At 40.3% G+C, this 23,588-nt stretch overlaps 1 protein-coding gene across 1 annotated transcript; it reads right to left on the reverse strand.

The window, feature by feature from the left end:
• Positions 1–1,078: 1,078 nt before the first annotated feature.
• On the reverse strand, positions 1,079–20,218 carry LOC132101197 (HHIP-like protein 1). Its single transcript, XM_059505933.1, has 9 exons — positions 19,415–20,218; positions 10,030–10,676; positions 8,859–9,002; positions 6,169–6,497; positions 5,192–5,318; positions 4,759–4,904; positions 4,581–4,662; positions 3,910–3,992; positions 1,079–1,979 (listed from the first exon to the last, which is right to left on the reverse strand). Exons 1-9 carry the CDS (start codon positions 19,772–19,774, stop codon positions 1,318–1,320), a joined length of 2,580 nt encoding a protein of 859 aa, XP_059361916.1. The 5' UTR covers positions 19,775–20,218; the 3' UTR covers positions 1,079–1,317.
• Between the last annotated feature and the right edge of the window lie 3,370 nt (positions 20,219–23,588).

The following is a 23,588-nucleotide window of genomic DNA, read 5'->3' on the forward strand; positions in this document are numbered from 1 at the left end:
AACAGGACACGTGTCTAACTGATATAAGTTATAAAACTAAAGATTTATCTGAAAATATCCTTATGCAAACAATTTTATTTACATTTTTTTAATTATTACAGCATAACAAAGAATGTCCAGCATTTGTATTCAAAAACAATCACTTGGAATTAAACAAAAATGTATATGTGCAAAAAAAAGAAAAATAATGCAATATTTACATAGCAATAACCTGAATTCTGTTAAAAAAGACAGTCTGGAAAATTCTTGATCTCATCAGGATTGCAATATGGATATACTTTAATCTGTTTTTGTTTTAATTTCACCAGTTTTATGAGGAGAAACAGTTAATACAGTTGTCTCAGTTGTGTGAGATGATCAACAACTCACACAGCAGTGTAATCTTGCACGATTCAGTGTGAAAATGACTGATTATTAACCCTTTAACTGTCACTCCCATTTCTGAACACAGGCATGAAAGTGCACTATCCACCTTACATTTAAATACTTCTTGAAAACATTTTGAAACATGATTTTGTTGTACCATTTCCATAGTAAGGCCAATGTCTGATTTTAACATGATTTTCACAGAATGGATTTTGAGATTTTAATTTTCAGTTGATATATAATGTATGATTATTTCTAAATTGTGATAGGAAAAAAGGCAACAAAGAAAGACTTTTTTTTGTGACAAAGGTCAGAACTCCTGCTATGATGTGGATTTTTGAGGTACACTTTTGTCATAAATTAATCTATTATCATTTGTAAAAAAGAAAAAAGAAAAAAAAAAAGCAGTGATAAAATGTGACCCTGTCTGTGAAATCCAAGCTAAAGTCTTGAAATCTAATTATGAGATATCAAGCATCAAAGTTTGATTTCAAACAGTAATTTCACTGTGATTTTAAAATCTTTGACATGGCCTTTGATATGGTTTTCACAGAACGTTCTACTGTACATCTTTACGAAGGATGATTTTAGGTAGAAAACAGTAAATCACAGACGAAAAAAAAAAAAAATTCAGCTGGATTTTCACAGGCTTGATTATTTTTGAGTATTTAGGAGTCTTAGACCTGTCCAATGATATGCCTATAGTTGAAGTAAACTTCCTCTGAGGGACGGGTGACAGTTAAGATTAAAATGTTTGATTGATTGATTTATTGATTATAATTCATAAATGTAAAAGAAAATTAAACAATTCTGATTCTGGTTTTGATTGGATGTATTTCCAGTTTGTCATACTTTTAGAGTGGGTCATTTTAAATGATTTGTTTCTGTCTGTGAGATGTAGTTTTGGTCTGTATGCTTGTGTCATCACAGCCTACATCCACTCAATGTCTTTCACTTTACTGCATGCTCATAATGGCCACAAACCACCCCCACATCCTCGCCGTGAGAGCAGTTGTTTTTGCCCAGTTTGGCGTGTTTGCAGTGCAGTAGAGTTCGCTCGGTTCCTTCACACTCCACGTCGTCCAGCAGGATTCTGACGCCGATGTCTCCCGCACCGAGCTCGGCTCTCTTCGCCACCCGCAGAGCCACAGGAAACCCCATCTGCCTGCAGACCACCGCCGCAGCCTGTATGTTAAACATGTCATCACACACCGTGCCCCATTCGCCCCGCACGAAGATCTCCACTCGGCCGCGGTCCTTCTGTCCGTCTGTGCTGACCAGCCTTACCCTCCCGGCTCGAGGTCGTCCCCTCCGGTCCCCTTTCTTCCTGGGCTTGCCTCGGCCTCGTTTGCCCGGTCTGCTGGTTTGTGTGTTTGTGGTGGTTCTGGGTGGGGTCGTCCAGTAGGGCAGTCTGGGGGTGGTCAGGGACGGAGGTCTGGGCCGTGGGGTCGTGTGGAGAGTGCGTGGATGTTGTGTAGACGGCCGGACGGTGGTCACTGGAGGAACCCGGCGGGGCGTCGTGTGTTGTACTCGTGGTCGTGGGGTCACACTCGGTTTGGTGGGTTTTGGTTTGGGAATGGCGGTTGTTGTGGGTTTTTTGTTAATTACGTACTCTGTAAAACAAACAATATCATGTCAAAAAAGTCTACCTCAAGCCTAGGGCTGCATAAAAATCTTAGTCTGACTGAAATAGTGATTGGCATTCAAAATGCGATTAAAATAAATTGTTCTGCCGGAATAGATCTGCTATGCTGTTGCTGCTGCAGAGCAAGTACTGAGAATATCTACTGCCAATACATCCACAACATGCTGCTCTGCGCATGTAGGAATATTGCTGCTGCACATATAACATACATGAAATAACCCCATATAGCATACATGAATCACCACGTAGCAGATCTATACAGGTGGAGCTGGGGAAGGTGGAGGGGCTTCTGAAGCAAGCTGCACTGTTACTGCAAGCTCTAGCCATATATTTGAACACTGAGCAGGGAGCTCATTGGCTACTGATACAGGAGATAACCAGTCAGCTGTGCCATGTAATGATGATGTCATTAGGTCAGATTGAGTTAGACCTATTGGACTGTGCCATCTAGAGTTTCATGCCAGAACTCTGTGTTTGCCGGTTCGCTGTGCTTATTTGTAAAAATTACATAATAAATATTACTGTTGTTATATATCATCACTGAAAAAAAAAGTAATTTTAAGAAAAATTATATCGTCTCATTCTTCACGTAAAAAGCTGCGTGGCCGTGTGTACATTTTATGAATCTGGCTTCCAGTCTCATTTGTTTCCAGCTATTTTAAACCGTACAAAACTGCTCATTTTGCTGCTTGGTATTGCAAATTGGTGTGTCTTACTATATTATTTTAGTGTATTATCTTAATTCTGAACACACTGGTTTGTAATTCAAATGAATTTACTGTTTACTACACAATGTTATTCTTCTCGTTATTTTCCTATAGCAGCTAATAAACCGTAATTTAGGAATAAGGTGGATAATTATGAAAGGTACGGTGACTGAGAGAGCTCAGCGCGCTGCAACTTAAGAAAACACATGCAAATTGAAAAAAACACCAGCAAATGAAGACAAAATCTTCATCAGTTTGACAACACAAGTGTTGCAAATCCTCACAACACATGCAAATTAAGAAACGCGCTGCAAATCCTCACAACACATGCAAATTAAATAGCACTGACCACATCGGAATTGTGTCAAGGAGACCCCAAAAGGTGTTGGACCCGGCTGGGATTTGCTTATTGTGCAGTGGCTACTGGTCAGTGGAGTTGTTGGTGAACTGCAAGGTGAGGTTTTTTTTTTTTTTTTTTTTTTTTTTTTTTTAAACACCCTGATTGCATGATTCCTTTATCTTTTGGATATTGGCCTACATAAAATGAATAATTACATGATTAACTGTGAAATGTTACTATATAAGATGGCTAACTTTAATATCCTCAACTAAATAATTTTAAGGTTAATGAAAATAAATTTGTAATGCTTCATTAATTGTTTCTTAATTGAATGTGAGGATTTGCAGCGCGTTTCTTAATTTGCATGTGTTGTGAGGATTTGCAACACTTGTGTTGTCAAACTGATGAAGATGTTTTCTTTATTAGTTTTTTTCAATTTGAATGTGTTTTCTTAAGTTGCAGCACGTTGAGCTCTCTCGGCCACCGTAGAAAGGTTCTTTTATATACAACGGCAAAATTATAATTATCCACTTATTTTTTTAAACATTAAATACTTTTTGTAATTATATTTTGACGGAAAAATGCAGAGAGCCGTTAAGGCTTCTCCATTGTTGATAAGTGCTTCTTTTTACAATAGGTTTAGAAAGTTGTGTCCCAAATGCATGTTAAAGTGACCTAAACTGAGATATGCTGATCTGAGACCTGAGATGCTGAAAACACTGGATCATGTTGCTCATGTGTATAAATGAACACTGTGCCACGCTTCATCCTGATACCATTCATTAATCATAGAGCCCTACTCAAGACTCACATCTCCAGCGGGATAAAGGTATGTTTGCTGGCTCTCTTACCTTCTTTAGGACTGAAATTAATCAGTTTGCCCTTTATGTTGACTGGAGTAGGCTTGACATTGCACTTTCCTGGAGGAGCCCTCCTAAAGATAGGAAACAATCCAACTGTTTATTTCACAGTTGTTGAAATCTGAAGTTCAAAACCATGCATTGCACCCTACAGTAAATAACAGGATAAACAGGATCTCTATTAGTATCGATCATGTGAGTGAATAAATGACAGGATTGTTATCTTCTGCAAACTATTCCTTAAATATTGCTTCAGAAAAGCAATCTGACTTGCGAGAGGTATTTTGGTATACCACTCAAGGATTCAAAAGTTTAGGAAACGGTGTGTAAGAATTTAAATATAGAAAAATACAGTAAAAAATGTTAAATATTTTTATGTGCTGCTGTTTTTTCAGCATCATTCCTCCAGTCTTCAGTGTCACTTGATCTTCAGAAATCAGAATAATATGATGATTTACTGCTCAAGAAACATTTAGAAAACAGTTGTAATGCTTCATGTTTTTGTCAAAACTGTGATTCATTTTATTTTTAAGGATTAAAATAAATTAACAGATGCATAGAAAGGAAATGGAAATTGTTTGCAACATGTCACTTTTGATCAATGTAATGCATCCTTGCTGAAAAAAAAAAAGTTAATTCCTAGTATAATGTTGTATGTGTACCTGGAGGGATCCACTATCTTATACACGACTCCAGCTCTGGCCGTGGCACTGGCCGCTCCGGTCGCAAGGAAGTAAAGCTCTCCTGAAACACGGACGACAGAGATGAGTGTGTTACACTGAAGAGCAATATAAAGACGTTTGCATGAAGCAGTCAAACACAGAGCTGCTCTCATGTTACCTGCCTCATCTTCACCAAATGATATGATGTACTTGTAGTAGCTGTTTATTAGTTTAGGGAAGCTGCATGTTTTGTCAGCACCCATACAAATCTCCTTATAGCTCCACTTTCCAGTCTCAGGGTTCTCCTTTAGGGACATCAGTCGCCTGCGATGCACAGAATGGGAAGAGGGGGGTTTAATCAGTACATGGTAGATATATGAATATGACAATAGTGCAGTCATTACGAGAAATTGTATCACAGAAATTGATAGTAAATTTCACAATTAATTACAAAGAGACTAAGTAACACAATGCATTAAATGTTAAAATTTTTAGAGAAACAGTGAAATTGTTTTTTTTTTTTTTTTTTTTTTTTTGCAGTGTATTCTTATTTATAATTTGTTACTATAATAAATGAAGTGAGATCCGTACAGTAGAGAATGCATGCATACCCGCTCATAAAATCCCCGAAGATGTACAGGCCATTGAGATTGGGCATCTGGCAGCCTCTGTAGATGTAGCCGCCAGTGACAGACTTGCCAATTTTATGTGGGTAAGCAAAAATCGGAAGGATATCATCTTGAGAAAAAGTGAAGAAAAAAAAAGTTTAGATGTTTACTCTCATATACTCTTTAACATTATGTTTAATGGCCTGTGATGTAGTTTGGTTATATACTAGCCTGCATGTGAGATTGCCTTATCTAATACAACAAATGCTACTTCAACACTGATAAATAATTGTTTGACAGTGCATGAAATGTCTATTGAGGTTAAAAATCTTTAACTGACAGAAAACAACAGTAAGCAATAATAATATTGCCTTAAAATATCTTTTAGAATTCATGACAAGATTGAACAAAAGAAAGAAAATGTGCTCATCCTCTGTCCAACCGAAATCTAGATGAATTTGTTTCTTCATCAGATTTGGATAAATGTAGCATTGCATTAGTGTCTCAGCAATGGATGTGAATGGGTGCCGTCAGAATAAGAGTCCAAACAGCTGATAAAAACATCACAATTATCCACATGACTTAATAACTTCCTCCAGTGAAAAAGTGGTCTGAATCTGGAGAGAAATCTGCACAGATCAAGCACTGTTCAAACAGCTCTAAACAAATATGTGTCTGGATTTCTATGTAAAAGACAACAGCAGATGCACTTTTACTTTTTCTTTTTTTTTCTTTTTTTATATAATTTCTGGATTATTGTGATGTTTATATCAGCTGTTTGGACTCTCATTCTGACGGCACCCATTTACTGCAGAGCAGACACTGATGCAATGCTACATTTCTCCAAAACTGATGAAGACACAAACTCATCCTAAACCTTAATAGACAATATATGAAGAACATGGTTAATTTCACTTTTAGTGTTTTGTGAATCGGGCCTATATTAAACATAAATAGCCACATTTGAAAGGTTTGCTCACTGAGTGATGAGTTGGTGCAGAGTTTCTTGTCATAACAAGAGAAGCCCTCCTTTGCCCTCCATCCGTAGTTCCCTCCTTTTTGGATGAGATCCACTTCCTCATATTTATTCTGACCGACGTCCCCACAGAGCATTCTGCCGTGGCCCTGACCGCTGACCGGGTCGCCCCTGTCGATGGAGCACCTCCACATGTTCCTCACACCATAGGCGTAGATCTCTGGCCTCGCATCCGTCTCTCCCACGAAAGGATTGTCTGATGGGATGCTGTAGGGGGCGCTATAGTCATTGTTGTCCACATCGATCCGCAGGGCCTTGCCCAGAAGAGTGGACCTGTAAAGCAGCGTTTGTTTTTACACGAAGTAGAAATAAATGATTTGTGCTGCATTCAGAAGTGTTTGTGTTCTATAAAAAGGGTTTGCATAACATTAAAATAAGACTTTGTCCTTAGGATTGCATTTGCAGTTTTAACCTGCCCTATAAACATTTGCACCATCTGCTGTTTCTTTCTCTCACTCAACCGCATCTTCTCTAACCTCACGTAGCCCACAATGCCCCTGTGTCAATATTGACCCTGGCATGGCTCTGAACCGTCTGAGAAGGGCCTCTTCACTCATTTTTCCTCCTGTGAAAAGAGCTGGAGCGACTGCTGGCTTAGATCTGTCCTTCATTCACTGTCTCTCATTATTTTCTGCTTTTGCTGTTTTTATCTGTTGTTTTTGGTTAATTGACAAGGTTAAATATTGTCTAGCATCACAGAACAGAACAAACAAACATCTAAATCACTGTGAGTTACATTTATGGATTAAAATGTTGAGATAAGACAAATTCAGACCAAGGTTAATACAGTTTTAGACATTAAAAAATAAAATACAATAAAAATGAAGGGCTGCACAACTGGTGAAAATAATCAGCTAAAACAAAACCATAATTGTGATATGGCTTTGTGCATTTATCAAAATGCAAAGACAATTTAATGCACTGCAGTATTTGTTTATTTACTGCAATTTTTTTTATTTATTTTTTTTTTGTGAAAAAAAAGTAGCCTACAATAGTGTTTTATTTCAGCTAGATTCCAGGGCAATGTTTTTAACTACAGCTAAAACTGAGATAGAAATACAAACTATATATAGACTTATTATTCAAATTATTCAAATGACAAAAAAAAAGTTTATTCAAATTAAAATGGAATTCAAAATATAAATAAAAACCACAGTAGTATCTCAGTGATACTGCTTCACACAGTGAATAAATAATCAAATGCATGAACAAATAAATAAACAGACATTATTTCAACCTTATGAACACAAATGTTTCATCTATAAAATGTATGCAACATTTGTCAAAGTTAAAGTGTTAATTAGTATGCAGGTCATATGCATTGGTTATATTTTCAATGCAGGCTTTGCAAATAGGCTGTTATTGGAGATTAAGGCTGGTTAGCATACTCTAGTTAACCTCTGCTTATAACTACACTGCTCTGTTTTACAAAGTTTAATTAAAAGTTACCATGATGCTGATCATGCTGATATAAGGTTTTAAGCTTTTCCATACTGTGGAAGCACAGAAGACCTAACAGTGTGATGAGACTGAAGAACCACATTCAACATGTAGAGTCAATGTAATGTGCTCCTCTGCTCGTCATCGGCAGCAGGACTCCAGGACCGCTGTGGCTCTGACAGATCTCTTTGTGAGGATGAAAGGCTCGCTGTGCACGTGTGAGTCTGTGAGTCTATATTCACCCTGCTCTGTCAGCTCTGCTTATGTCACGCAGGGAAAACAGGGCGGCAGAGCCAAGGCTAATATTGTGAAGCTGTGTGTCTGTCTGACTAAATGTGCATTACTCAAACGGGCCAAATCAACGCCAAAATCTGAACCTGAATAATGCAATGACAAAAACATCATTATTAAAATAGCAATAAAGTTGATGCATCTACATCTGTTGAAAGCCTACAATATAAGTTTTGTAGGTTTTGAACTTTTTTGATTGTGATTTTCTTATCCTATACTTGAAGCTTGACTGCACCAGTGTGTTAAGAACAGCTAATTCATTCAACAAAATCTATTTTATTCTGTTCCACAGAAGAAACAAATGCATAAGGAATTGAAATGACATGAGCCAGCAAATAGCCAAATGACCAAATAGCACCAGAGGGTTAAAGCATTTTAACATTTTAATCAAAAGAAGTGTGTGGAAAAGAATTCAATGACATATACCATTGTGTGTGAGTGAATGTATGTATGTATGCGTGTATATATATTTAAACAGAGAGTATATGTTTCTTAATATAAGTGACATGAGGATGAGTAAATACAGATTTTTTTTGTATTGCATTATCCCCTTAAGAGCTGGTTTTTGTAAAATGTTCATTTGTTTTCATTTATTTTTTAGTTCATATGTATAATGAATTAATTAATATGTGCAATATTCTAATAACAAATACTTACAATTCTAAGGGAAAAACATTTGAACTCACAATCTCAGAGTTCAGATTAAATTTCTCAATTCAGAATTTTATTTATTTATTTATTTCATGTTTAATTCTATGGTGGAAACAGGCTTCTGTAGTTAGCAGATGTGATTATGTGAATGTTTGCATGGCATTGTGTCATAGATTTCCAGTAAAAAAAAAAAAAAAAAAGGTGTTAAGTGCATTCTGTAAAAGACAAGTGTGTCGAATAAAGATGCTTTACTTGTTTTGAGAATTCCCAAACTTTCCGAAAGGGTCTCCCGCTTTGCCACCATCTCCTATGAATATGTACAGATATCCGTCCGACCCAAACAATAGCTGACCTCCATTGTGGTTTGATGCAGGCTCGTCAACTTCTAGAAGCGTCCTGGGAACCAAAATAAGCATCAATAGTCGTAAATAGTTAAAAACATCTAAGAGAAAGTCCTTTATTTCAGAATATGTTAACTATGAGCTGCTGACTAATCAAATAATGTATCCTTTCCTGTAGCTTTGGACAAAGGCATCTGCCTGACATGTAAATAAAGCTAGCTCTCTTGACACCTGTATTGCAAGAGGAAGTGTTTTTTTTATTTATTTTATTTATTATTATCATTATTTTATGCACTTCAGCATTATGCAATTCTTGGTTTGTGGTTCAGAGCAGATCTGAACAAGTTCACCAATATAATTATAAGATATAGAGTATAGCCTCTACAACTATATAGTGTTTCTTAGTGCAATTTTAAGCCTTAATGACAGCATGTGATGCATACTGCAAAAAAATGATCAGTTAGGGTATGGCACCAATTTGTAAACCTTTAAACCTTTACTATAAATATAATGTAATTATTTATCAAATAAGTACTCTAAATTATTATATTTCAATAAAAAGATTGTACTATATTTTAGCTTGTCAAAGTTTTTTATTTAATGTTTTGTATTTTTAGGGGATATAGAAAATAATATTTATGAAAGGGCCAATTGAACCTTTCATGCTTTATTTATTTCCATGTTTTATTATTATTATTATTATTATTATTATTATTATTATTATTTATTAGACTATGTAACCTTTTTAGAATTATGTAAATTATTATTATTTTTTTCTGTCACATAGCAAGTTTCAAAACCTTTATCAAAATTTGTACCATTCCGATCAAGTGAAAAACAAAACAAAAACCTTATACCAATATGTGTATATATATATAAATATATAAACAGAGAGTATATGTTTCTTTGGATATAAGTATCTAAAGAAAAATATAAAAATAAATAAAAAATACTCTCTGAAATTGGCATACCAATATATATATATATATATATATATATATATATATATATATGGTTTTTAACCATGAAATACGCGGGCTGAGTTAAGTGGAACATGTGAATATCTGATATCTGTCTCTCACCTTTCTGAGGAGTGATCCAGCATATTCATATCTGAATCAGACACAAGAAACTCACTGATGCGAATCTTCTCCTGCTTCTTCACAGACACCGAATAGTAAACATAGGCCTTTTTGACCGTTGTGAATCGCGGATGCAGTGCGATGCAGAGGAACCCTCGCTCATCTCCGGCCCACGGTGAGGTCAGAACCGCTCTGGTCAGGTTCAGGAAGGGCCTGTCGATCCGAGAACCATTGGCCAGGTAAGTCCACACGTAACCCAGCTGCTCCGCCACGAAGAAGCGGTGCGTGCCGTCATTGGCGTGTATCATCGCCACAGGATTGCGAAGCCCATTCGCCACTTCTTCCAGACATAACTGAATGCAGCCCTCCGGGTCCGCCTTCACGTCTCCCAGGTTGGCATTGAGCTCGGCGTTGGAGAGGACGTTTGGGTAACAGTACTCGGGATCTTTCAGCTCAAGATACTTGCAGAACTTGCTCCGGTCTTCTTCAATAGCATACGTTTGGTTGTTATTGATCAGAAGGCTGAGAGTGTAACGGCAGTGGAGCCAGAAATCCTGACAGTAGTTTCCGCAGAGGCCAGGAAGCTCCCGCATCGGGGTGTTTGCGTCTTCTGCATCGTACAGATGAGCTGCGTACGGAGAGCACTCCTGAAACAAACAAATCAAAGTGCGTCACATTAGTGAAGGTTTGGCTAAAGCCCTATTACCTGTTGTCATTAGTGTGGTGATATGCTATATTATACCATGGTCTGTCTGAATACTGGATTCTGATTGGCTGGCAGGTATTCTGTAAAATCATGTAATGCACAGTTAGCCATGCATTATTCCTTACTTAAGCATGGTGAATGTGGCAAATTTGCATGAACAATGGGGACTGAAACTTTGGTTATCGACTCTTCAAAATATCTTATTTTGTGTTTCATAGAAGAATAGAAGAAAGAAATTCATTTTGGAACAACTTGAAGCTGAGAAAAATGATGACAAAATGTACTATAATGTAAACTATAAACTATTAAGTGTTACGCAAGAGTAAGAGTATGAGACTTTATGACAATTAGTTATATATATATATATATAGTTTTATATATATATATATATATATATAAAACCTTGCCACATGCTACATGCCATTATTCTTACACACTGAAAGCAAGTGTACATATCTTAATTATTACTTTTGAAAATAATTTTAAAATACATTTTCAAATGACCCGATATGACAGCATTTACTGATTTATGTTTTTGTTCCTCATTTTGGTGCATAATATGGTTTAAGTCAAGTAGTTTGTCATCAATATTTTTTTTTTGTTTTTGTTTTTTCAGAATGTTTATTTATTTATTTTATTTTTATGCAATGTGATTAGAAGAGCCATTTTGGGTTCTTAGAAAACCTTTGAGTAAACATTTTTGCTTAGTGTGAAGAACACTTTAATACTAAAAAGAAAAAAGGGGGGAAAATGTCCTATAAAGATTCTCTTTCATAGAACCATATATGCAAATAAATAACCTTTGTGTATGAGTTGCATTTTTTAATGTACTGCATTTTTTTTATAAATGTATAGATCCATAAGAAAGTGTCATGTCATTGACCCATGAACAATGACTTGCTCCTATCCACAATAAACTTTCAGTTAATCTCAAATAACTAATGCATCTGAAAAGTATTTGCTGTGCAAGGCTTTCTGCATCGCTCCTCATAATCTGGCAAACGTGGCATTCTGCACGTCTTCTCTACAGCCGGGATCCCAGGATTCAATCCAGCAGCTGCTGATGATCGTTTGAGCTATAAATACAGTAACTCTTGGACATTTTGGGATAACCAGGCCCTCATTATGCCTTAACCACAACACCACACCCATCAGAGGAGCGAGCAAGCTTTGGCAATGATACTGCCAGCTCGGGACTGAAAGATATCCGAGATTACTATAATGACATTAAATAAATAGCTGACCTGAAGGTGGCTTGGATTGATGGGCTAACTCGCTCGTAACACATCACAGGCACTGTAATGTGGCCAAAAGGTGGATGAATAATGTTTCAAGGCTCTCTAATGATGTTTGATTGCAATTCAAACAAAATATAGACCTGTTGAGGGGGGTTATGTGGTATAAATGAGTTCAGCTTTTCCTAAACAACACACAACGTTATGTAATATCCTGTTAGCATTGAGGAAAAACCTTGTAGAAAGGGCAACAATGAGTTGGAATGAGTGTCTATGTCAAGGAAACTTCTGAATCTACATAATTCTACTGTAGTTTTCAGGCTTTAAAAAAAAAAACTGTTGGTCATGGGTCAATGTATCACCCTCAAATGTCCAATAAAATACTTTTTTTTTTTAATTCTTTTTATGCATTTTTTTCTTCATGGATATCATATAAGATGAGTTGAGGACTTGTGTTGCATGTTTCACATGCAAGATTATAGTAAACACTTCTAAGTAAAATGCCAAGTGTCTACTCCAAACCAATTCCAATGCTCTCTTTTCTTCAGATGCACTGCATATTTTTGCCCTCCATACCTTCTGATCCTATTGTGAGTTCTTGCCCAGTCATTGTGTTCTTCTGTTTTTGTCCTTAGTATAATTTTGATTGTATGCTTCTGTAATTATGAGAGTCTGTAGGAGCTCACAATCTCTGTTGTTGTCAAACTCCTCATAGGTTTTGTTCAACAGATGGTCCCTGCAGGGTTTCAATCATCAGCACATTTGCTCCACTCTACTAGGCCTGAAAGCCCATTAGCTTATATGTATGTGCCCTTATATGTATGTGCCCGTCACTCATTAGGTAATTATGAGTTTACAACTTGCTGAAAGAGTTATAATTGTAACCCTTTTAATAGGAAATGCATCATGAAACAAACATTTCTTACATATCTGATTTTAGTTCTCAAACAAATAAATAAATAAATGAAAAACCAGGAGGGCTTTCAAAGTTGTGACCATGAGAATACGATTACTAATTACATATTCAATGCCAAATTCAGCTATTAATTAATGCAATAACATAAGCAAGAGAGCTCTGTAGGCTCTGAGTCACAACCAAGTGGATATTTAGATCATTAGACCAAACAATTTAATTAAAATCACTTTTTTTATATAGCTGAAAAAAACACTGACAGCCAATTAAAATCCATCCAGCTTTAAATAGCCACTGCATGTAAAGTTGCAGATGAGAAAACGTCTTGGTTACATATGTAACCCTCGTTCCCTGAAGGAGGGAACGAAGACGTTACGAATGGGATCTCACCCGAGAGCCCAATCACCTTAGAGTGGTACAAAACGAGCCAATGGTACACAAAGTACCTTGGTCTGCGTGATTTGCATCGCGAGCTCCGCCCCGCAGAGCGAGTATATAAGGAGCAACGCGAGCAACTCGCATTCAAGTCTTCGCTGAGTAGCCGAGCCAGTGACCCGGCCGTTCAGCGGAACAGCGATGTGGCAAGGGGACGTAACGTCTCCGTTCCCTCCTTCAGGGAACCAGGGTTACATACGTAACCAAGACGTTCCCTTTCAGTCGGTCACGTTCAACGTTACAAATGGGGTCCCTTACAAAACGCCACATGGCTGTCTTCCAGCGACCCGTGTGAGTGATAGCATCCTGTCGTGAGGCCAGCACGAGTGAGGGCCTATAGCTTACACCGAATACACTGGGTAGCATATTCCAGCTGGACGTATGCTAGCAGGCTGCCTGCCCGTGGGAGGACTTACAGAAGGCAGGTATCTACCAAGGTGGTGATACATAAGAACTCTGAGGTACCCAGACCGCAGGGTGGAAGTTTCAACGACAGAGCTGGCAAGGGGCTTGCCAAGGGAAAGACACATGCTGTGGAGAGACTTACTGTGGACATACACACGTGGGATTGCCCAGAAAAGGGGAATCACAACACATGGAGGCACCTAGTCCCACACAGGGCTGACCAAAGGGCATGTACGCAAGTGTTGGACATCAACAGTGCTGGAGGAATCCAGGGTTCTGACTGAGGAGCTCACCTGAGGGGAATAGCGCACGCATCCAGTCCGCAGAGTGGAATGGCGCAGCAAGCGGATTGACACCGAGCAGGTCTTTACTGGCCCGAAGGGGCGAGTACCCGGGAGGACACGGGCACTACACAGAGATTATAAAATCTCGCCCAGCCCGCAGCTCTACAGATGTCTGCTAGCGAGGCGCCATGCGCTAGCACCCAGGAGGAAGCTACACTACTAGTTGAGTGAGCTCTCACCCCTAGGGGGCTTTGCAGGTCTTGAGCCTGATAAGCCAGGACAATAGCATCCACTATCCAGTGGGATAACCTCTGCTTGGAGACAGCCTTTCCCTTCTGCTGGCCTCCGTAAAAGACAAAGAGCTGGTCTGAGGTCCTAAGGCACCGAGTTCTGTCCATGTAGGTGCGGAGCGCACGTACTGGACAGAGCAGCGCCAGGGCTGGGTCAGCCTCCTCCAGGGGCAGCGCTTGCAAGTTCACCACCTGATCCCTGAAAGGAGTGGTTGGAACTTTGGGCACGTACCCAGGCCGGGGTCTCAAGATAACGTGAGAGGCCCGAATTCCAGGCATGCTTCGTCAACTGAAAATGCCTGCAGGTCCCCGACCCTCTTCACCGAAGCCAAAGCCGTCAGGAGCGCAGTTTTCAAAGATAAAAACTTTAGCTCTACTGAGGGCAAGGGTTCGAAGGGAGCTCTCTGCAGTGCTGATAGAACCACTGTGAGGTCCCAAGAGGGGACTTTCTGAGGGCGAGGCGGATTGAGCCTCCTTGCTCCTCTCAGGAACCTGATGATCAGATCGTGCCTCCCAAGAGACTTACCTTCAACAGGGTCATGGTGAGCTGAAATGGCGGCCACATAGACCTTGAGGGTGGAAGGAGACAACCTTCATTCCAACCCCTCCTGAAGAAAGGAAAGCACTGACCCAATCGGACATTTCCAAAAACACCAAGTGACGAAGAGGTTCCTCTTCAATGCATAGGCATGTCTGGTGGACATGGCTCTAGCTGAAGTGATGGTAGCTACCACCTGTGGTGGCAAGGTACCTAAACCTTCCGTGACCCGTCCAGAACCCACACATGTAGGTTCCACAGATCGGGACGTGGGTGCCAGAGGGTGCCCAGTCTCTGAGAAAGAAGGTCCTTCCTCAGAGGAATTGCCCAGGGAGGGGCTGTCGAGAGAAGTACAAGTTCGGGGAACCAGGTCCGGCCGGGCCAAAAAGGCACAACCATGAGGACCTGTTCCTCGTCCTCCCTGATCTTGCACAACGTCTGTGCAAGAAGGCTCAGTGGGGGAAACGCATACTTGCGCAGGCCCAGCGGCCAGCTGTGTGCCAGGGCGTCCGTGCCGAGGGTGCCCTCGGTCAGGGAGTAAAACAACTTGCAGTGGGAATTTTGTGGAGAGGCAAACAGGTCTACCTGAGCGTCTCCGAAGTGTTCCCAAATCAGCTGAACCGACTGGGGGTGGAGTCTTCATTCCCCGGGGCGAGACTGCTGCCGTGAGAGCTCGTCGGCTGCACGATTGAGCCTGCCCGGAATGTGAATGGCACGAAGCGACCTCAGATGCTTGTGACTCCACAAGAGGAGATGTCGAGCGAGTTGCGACATGCAGCATGAGCGTAGACCACCCTGAGGGTTGATCCACGCTAAGGTCGCAGTGTTGTCTGTACGGACCAGAACGTGCTTGTCCTTCAGCAGGGCCCTGAAGCAGTGCAGAGCAAGACGTACTGCTAGCAACTCGAGGCAATTGACATGCCACTGAAGTCGGGGTCCTGTCCAGGAGCCCGACGCAGCATTCCCATTGCACATGGCACCCCAGCCCGTGGCAGAGGCATCTGTTGACACAACAACATGTCTGGACACCAGTTCTAGGGGCACGCCGGCCTGTAGAAATGAGGGGTCCAACAACGGGGTGAAGTTTCGGCGGCAGGCCGGAGTGATGGTCACTCGGAGCGTGCCCTGTTGCCATGCCCATCTCGGGACTCGGTCGTGAAGCCAGTGCTGAAGCAGTCTCATGTGGAGTAACCTGAGCAGTATGACTGCTGGCGCGGACGCCATATGCCCCAGGAGCCTCTGAAACAGTTTCAGTGGAACTGCTCTCTTGCCCTCGAATTGTCTGAGGCAATTCAGCAGTGACTGCGCGCGCTCGTTCGTAAGCCGCGCGAACATGGTGACCGAGTATATTTCCATACCGAGAAAAGGGATCCTCTGCACAGGGGAGAGCTTGCTCTTTTCCCAGTTGACCTGCAGACCCAGTCGGCCGAGGTGTCTGAGCACCAGATCCCTGTGCTCGCACAACCGCTCTCAAGAGTGAGCCAGGATTAGCCAGTCGTCGAGGTAGTTGAGGATACGGACACCTTGTTCCCTGAGAGGAGCCAGGGCTCCCTCCGTGACCTTTGTAAAGACGCGGGGAGACAGGGCCAACCCGAATAGGAGAACCTTGTACTGATATGCCTGCCGAAGAAACGGTCTGTGTCGAGGAAGAATGGAGACATGAAAGTACGCGTCCTTCAGGTCGATCGCTGCAAACCAATCCATCGGACAAATGCATTCGAAAATGCGCTTGGGCATTAGCATCTTGAACGGGAGCCTGTGCAGAGCTCGGTTCAAAGCATGCAAGTCCAGGATTGGCCGTAACCCACCTGTCTTCCGCTGCTCTGTAAGCCTTGGCCACAAGCGTGGATGAGAAATTACAGGCCTTGGAGGGCAGCTTGGGACCACCACGCCAAGCGGAGGCGCTCTGTGGACACAGCTGCATTGCAACAGAACGCTCCACCGGGGGAATCCCAGAATACCCCTTGGCCACCCCGCCATCGAGGGCAGTGAAGGCGGAGGAAGTACCAGAACAGTTTCGGGGGCAGTTAAAGGTGCCTTCCATGAACTGGTCACTTCCTTGTGCACTTCCGGGAAGAAAGGAACCAGAGGGGGGTGCTGGCGATCCGCATGAGCAATCATCCAGCCTCGAGCACTCGGGACAGGGCGGATGATTCCACTCAAGCCCGATGCTCTCCGCTGCCCAGGAAAGCACGGCCGTCAGCTCGGGATCGGACTCGGACAACGCTGGCACTCCCGAGGGAGGCAACGCAGCCGAATCCTCATCTCCCGAGGACTCAAGCCCGCCTTGTGATGCGGCAATCGACATACGGTCCTCTTCGCGAGCCCTGAATGAGATGTCAGGAGCCTGAGAGGGTCCAGCAAACTCATCCGGAAACTCAACCGGCTGCGGCGTATGTGAGGGGGGTGTGGCCCGAGGAGGTTGGCTCGTCGGGGAAGCCCACACAGTAACCCTCAGATCACCCTGGCCACCAGCCGAAGTAGCCCTCTTATGAGAAGAGGAGCTAGAACTGGGTGTGGCAGAGGGGACTCTATACCTTTTAAGGTAATCGAGTCTTGATCTCAACGCCGAGATGGTCATGTCCCCGCAATGAGAACATGAGCCATCCACAAACGCAGTCTCAGCGTGCTGGAAGCCCAGACACGTGACACAGCGATCGTGGCCGTCACGAGGAGCGATGTATCGACCTCACCCAGAAACACACGGGCGAAATGACATCTTTAAAAAGACGCAAATCGGCCCGTATCTCTTTTGTGAAAGAAATTTGCTCTTTCAGAGTTGTTGAAGCGCTCAGGGGAACGCGAGAGCTGTCGCAGGAAACCCAGACGAACCGCTGAATCGCGCCGTCACACCAACACCAGTGACTCTTGCTTGTAGCACTACGGTGAAAGCAGCAAGCGATGTGCTCGGCTCCGAAGCGAAAGCTTGAATGCGAGTTGCTCATGTTGCTCCTTATATACCCGCTCTGCGGGGCGGAGCTCAAGGTACTTTGTGTACCATTGGCTCGTTTTGTACCACTCGAAGGTGATTGGGCTCTCGGGCGAGATCCCATTCGTAACGTCGAACGTGACTGACTGAAAGGGAACTGCAGTGAGCACTCATAATAAACAAAATATTATTGTGATATTTCTATTTTTGGTCTGTCAAGTTCTCCAAGAAACAAACAAACAGTAGTGTAATTAAAGTATGTTCCCGAAAGAATCTGAATTGTTGAATTAATTGGCTGAGTGAACAATTCAATCACTCACTCATAGATGGTCACCTGGTTTGATCCAGAAAGAATGCATGTGAACTGGTTGAGTGAATAATTCAATGATACCTTCTTATAGACTGTGATCATGTTTGGATCCCAAATAAATCAGCGTGTTAAATGCTGAATAATTCATTGTCGATCTCTACTGATGAATGTCTGGAAAGCACAAACACAGATAGTGCTGTTGAAATTATTATCAGCATTATTAACATTTAGTAGCCTATCGTCTACTCTCGCTCTTTCTTTCTCTCTTTCTTCAGTATCTTGCTGCCCTGACCTTTACACAGGAATATGATATGCCTAGTTAGAGAGGAAGCATATATTTGCTTCTCTGCAGGTTGGAGAACACAAGCAGCTCCCTGTATCTGGGATAAATGTTCAAACAGAGACCATCACTGAGCTCAGCTTCACCACTAAGTAGTCAAATAAATCAGGTGTTCCCTTAGCCAACCACAATCCCACTGAAATCTCAAAACCATATGCTAAATTATCATCATTTAATCCCAGTAGCCTTGAAGTTGCAATGATGTAAGTAAGCAACCATAATTTGAATTGGATGTTAGTTTAGTTTTGGTTGGCCCCTAGATAGGAATTATGGTTTTATATATATATATATATATATATATATATATATATATATATATACAGACCAAAAGTTTGGACACACCTTCTCATTCAAAGAGCTTTCTTTATTTTCATGACTATGAAAATTGTAGAGTCACACTGAAGGCATCAAGGGCTATTTGACCAAGAAGGAGAGTGATGGGGTGCTGCTCCAATCGAACCGGACCTGAACCCAATCGAGATGGTTTAGGGGTGAGCTGGACCGCAGACAGAAGGCAAAAGGGCCAACAAGTGCTAAGCATCTCTCGGGGAACTCCTTCAAGACTGTTGGAAGACCATTTCAGGTGACTACCTCTTGAAGCTCATCAAGAGAACGCCAAGATTGTGAAAAGCAGTAATCAAAGCAAAAGGTGGCTACTTTGAAGAACCTACAATATGACATATTTTCAGTTGTTTCACACTTTTTTGTTATGTATATAATTCCATATAAAATTCCACGTGTTAATTCATAGTTTTGATGCCTTCAGTGTGAATCTACAATTTTCATAGTCATGAAAATAAAGAAAACTCTTTGAATGAGAAGGTGTGTCCAAACTTTTGGTCTGTACTGTATGTATGAAATATATTCAAATTCACACAAAATTACCATAACTAGTAATATTTTACATTAAAATCAAAGTAATCCAGCTTTATAAAAAATAGCTAAAACAAAAATGATGTAACTCTTTGTGCATTTCTACAGAGAATGACCCGATACTCACCTGGCAAAGAATGCTGCGGATGTACTTCCCACAGGCCATGATACCAGTCTGATCAAAGTAGTCCATGATCTGATAAAAGTGCTGGGATATTTGGTTATCCCTGTCCAAGTCACAGCATCCAAATTTGGCATACTCCTTGCAGAAGAGCAGGGGCTCTGGAGGCTGGAACGGAGGCTTGTAGTCCAGGCACTGTGGGTGGGCATTGCCCTGCTGAGAGATCACAAGGACCACCAGAAACACACTCTGAGCCCTCCACACTGTCATTCCTCTCATCGCACAGGAGAGAACTCTATACGAAGGCTGGCTTGTGCTGAGTTTGAGAAATACTACTAGAGAAGCAGCTACACAAGGCCCACTCATTCAACAGCCATGCCACACACACACACATGCATGCCTCTCTACTCCCTCCCACTTTCCACCCGGTCTCCTCCTCTGCGTTTCCCTCGCTTTCTCTCATTCTCCAGCAGACACATTCCTTCTTCTCGCGGCTGGCCTCCCCCGATTACACCCGAGCCTCTTTCTCTCATGTTAGTCCTTTCATTTTGCCAGCTTCTGTTTATGCATTTGTCATAAAAATCTGATTGTCTCAACCTCCCATGTAGCCTAGATTGAGTCAGTTCAATGACGTTTTCAGTATGATGCAACATTGCTCTCTGTTTGTGGTGGGTTCTGGGTTTTCTCCACTGATTTTATGGCTCTTCTCCAAACACCGGTGAGCTGTTTTACTGTCTGATCTGATCCTGACATAAACTGCACCTCAGTAACCCGATGACCTATTTCAAACAGCTTACATATCTTTGTTAAAAAAAATTATGATGATGATGAAGAAGAAGAACTTTTAAAATGTGTGCTTTATAATAATTTAAAATTAAATGTTTAACTTTATAATACATTTATATTTAATAGAAATGGCATTAAAGTGTTAGATTAAGTAGTGCAAATGGTAGTGAAATTGCCAAGTACAATGGTAAACAATAATAGAAAAAAGAAAAAAATATTTTGCTATCAAAAAGAGAAGAAAACAAACAAACAAATAAAAAAAATGGGGCATTTCCCCTCATACATTATTTGGCCATTTTTAATTTCTTTAATATATATATATATATATATATATATATATATATATATATATATATATATATATATATATATATATATATATATATATATACAGTTAAGCATTTTTACTACACGCTTAAACAAAATATATATATAAAAATGCTCAAGTGTAATATATAGTGCTATTTTCATTTTTCATTAATGAATGAAATGTAAGTATATCAATAATTAATATGTTTAGTGCTTTGCCTGCTGTCTTAGATGTTTGTTAGTCTGTTTGTTAGTTTTTCACATGCTTTCCTTGTATAGATTTTGTCTTTTGAAACGACCAAGAGCATATGATGCCTTAAAATCCTGTCTATAGGCAGCTAGAGAGCTTGTATGTCAGCTGTTGATAATCTCTAACTTTCTCTCTTTCAACTCTATACATTTCTCAGATGAAATCTGAATGTACGTCTCATCTGATTTTAATTGTCCTGTCAGACAGCCATGAGGAGCATCGGTTCTCTCACGTAACCGCAGATCAAGAGCTTGAGCCTCCTTCAAAGCATCAAATCACAGAGACAAGAACAGTGCAGGCTGAATGTTCATTTGGTTTAATTATATTGAGGGTTTTGTATTTGATTATACCAGTGAATCTGTGTCACATCCTTGAAAAACCTGATTCCATTCAATGTTTTCGACTGAGTTCAGATATGATGCATTGTATTGCGCTTGTTTTTGTAAACCCAGGTGCACTTTTCTTAATATCCCTGTTTGCTCTGAATATGATATTATATTGGTCTTTTGGAAATTAAACTTTCATGCTTGCTTGTTATAAAACAAGAGCTCCAGTTGCTTTGAATGTCTTTGCCGGAGACTCTCTGCCAAAGGCTTAATAAACTTGGACTCTTGCTAAAAGAGCATAACAAAGTTTGATCCACATCCCACTGTGTCTGAGAGAAGCAAAAGAGGACTTGTTTTGTAAATGGTGAGCGATTCTTGGAAGGAAGTCCAGTAATCTGAACCTGGTGTTTCAGCGCCACACCATGTGGAGACCTTCTGGGAAACTACATCTTAACGACGTCTGTCAACGTGACCAAGGCTCCTGAACACAGCAGATAGAGAAGAGGAACGTGGCAGTGCCAGCATGTTTTGGACGACACTTAAAGAGCAGCATTTCTAAGAAGAACATCCTGAATAATAAGAAGACTTCTGGGAGCTTCTCAGCTTGAATCTGGAGGATGTTCATTATCCAGTCATGAAAAACCTTTTTGAATCTGTTTCTTTACTTAGATATGGAAATAATGAAATTTATTCTGTATAAGCAACAATGCACAACTCAATGTGTGAGACGTCCGATTCATAATCATTTATGATTATAGTAATAAAATAATGTGATATCAAAGGCACATTAACATAATGTTACTACACTTTTAGCATAATAAAACCATGATACATTTTCATAAGGAAACTTTTTCAGTAGAAGTCAAGAAGATTTTTTACTTGAAACTGTGGTTATGATTCATAAAATGCAAGTCAGTGTCTACCACAGTCAAGACACAAATAATACCTGTGGCTCGAGATGATGTTTTGAGGTCTTATGAAGCGAAACGATTGGTCTGTGCAGTAATCCACCGCCTCAGCGAACAGGTAAATCTGTTTATAGGGAATAATGTTCAGTTTCTTACATAGACTCATCATTTTGCTTCATAAGATCTCAATTTATCATCAGGAGCCACATGTATTAATTATGTGTTGCCTGTGTATGCTCTTTTTTTTTTTTTACTTTTTGATGGTAGCCATTGATTTGGATTTATATGAATCAGAATCACCCAGGAGCACGTTTTTTTTTTTTACTGTTCTGCTAAACAATTAAAAAGTCATCTACATCTCGAATGGCCTGAAAGCGAATAAATTAACAGCAGATTTCATTTTTAGGGTGAACTTTCCCTTTAATTGTTGCAGTCAGTCGGGAGGATGGAATGAAGTTGGACTCGTTATCGTAGAGATTAAGTGTCGCTGTAGCGTGCCGTTAGACGTGTGTTGAGTCACTGTCTCTGTTATGACGAGAGGTTCAGATGGTCCTTGAGGAGAGTAGTGAGAGACAAGGGTTTAGTGGTCATGAGGACACAGCAGCAGTGAGAAGAATCTGCTGTTACTCAGATCACTCCACGCAGAATCTTCATGCAGCTTCTCATACAAGAATTAAAACTCAATAAACAACAGTAAACAAACACAAGTGTGAATGTTTGTTACTCCATTTTAAACGTTATTTCATGTTTACACATTTACAAAAATTCAGAAAATATGTTTTCCGTAACTGTAATCCTACATCTATGAGGTACTACTGTTTGTGACGATTTTTATTTTATTTTTTTCCCCAAATGTCATTGTTAAAACATTTAAATGGATATAACTGGCGTTATGCATTGTTTTTGTCCTTAATGCAAAAAAAATACATTAAAAATTAATTAACAGAATAAATATTACAGAATTAAATATTTAAATGATCTCAGAATTTCACTGTTAAAACACATATAAATGGCCTATATTAACCCGTTTTGAAAATAAGTTAACAATTACAATTAACAATATAAATGTCCAAACTTTTATGAATTTTGCACAAAATATCAGTTTATTTATTCATTTATTTATTTAAATCCTGCAGCTTTGGAAAAGGAAAAATAAACGTTTGTCAAGAATATTTTTAGAAACTGTAAATAATGTTATACTAATTGTTTTCACCTGTTAACCTGCTTTGAAAATGATAAAGAACAGCTAAGATTATTGTAATCCTCACAAATGATGTTTAATTGGATCATTTAGTCATTGTGTGAGACAACAGAAGTGATTACACACAGTCAGAGCAGATGGCATCCATTACTAGATGACCGGTCACTTGAACAACCGGCCCAGGGGAAACTGGAAAACAAATCGTGATGATAATTTGTCTTCTGTTGTGTTTGGCAGGTTACAGCACTCTCCACTTGGCCCCTGCTGGTTAAATACAAAACTACAGAATCACAGTTACCTTCTGGGCTGAACGGAAATGCTAATGCTTAGCGCATTTGTGATGAAAAAAAGAGTGTATGAGACAGAGAGAAATAGTGCTACATCATCTAATGCCCCTCTA

Source organism: Carassius carassius, chromosome 23 (assembly GCF_963082965.1).
Source record: "Carassius carassius chromosome 23, fCarCar2.1, whole genome shotgun sequence".
Taxonomy (NCBI): Eukaryota; Metazoa; Chordata; class Actinopteri; order Cypriniformes; family Cyprinidae; genus Carassius; species Carassius carassius.

Coding starts and splice junctions, on each gene's coding strand:
- LOC132101197 (XM_059505933.1), bottom strand. CDS start 19,774: ATGAGTGGGCCTTGTGTAGCTGCTTCTCTAGTAGTATTTCTCAAACTC. Junction 9,003..10,029: donor CTGGATCACTCCTCAGAAAG/GTGAGAGACAGA, acceptor TTTGGTTCCCAG/GACGCTTCTAGAAGTTGACG. Junction 5,319..6,168: donor CTGCACCAACTCATCACTCA/GTGAGCAAACCT, acceptor CTTTTTCTCAAG/ATGATATCCTTCCGATTTTT.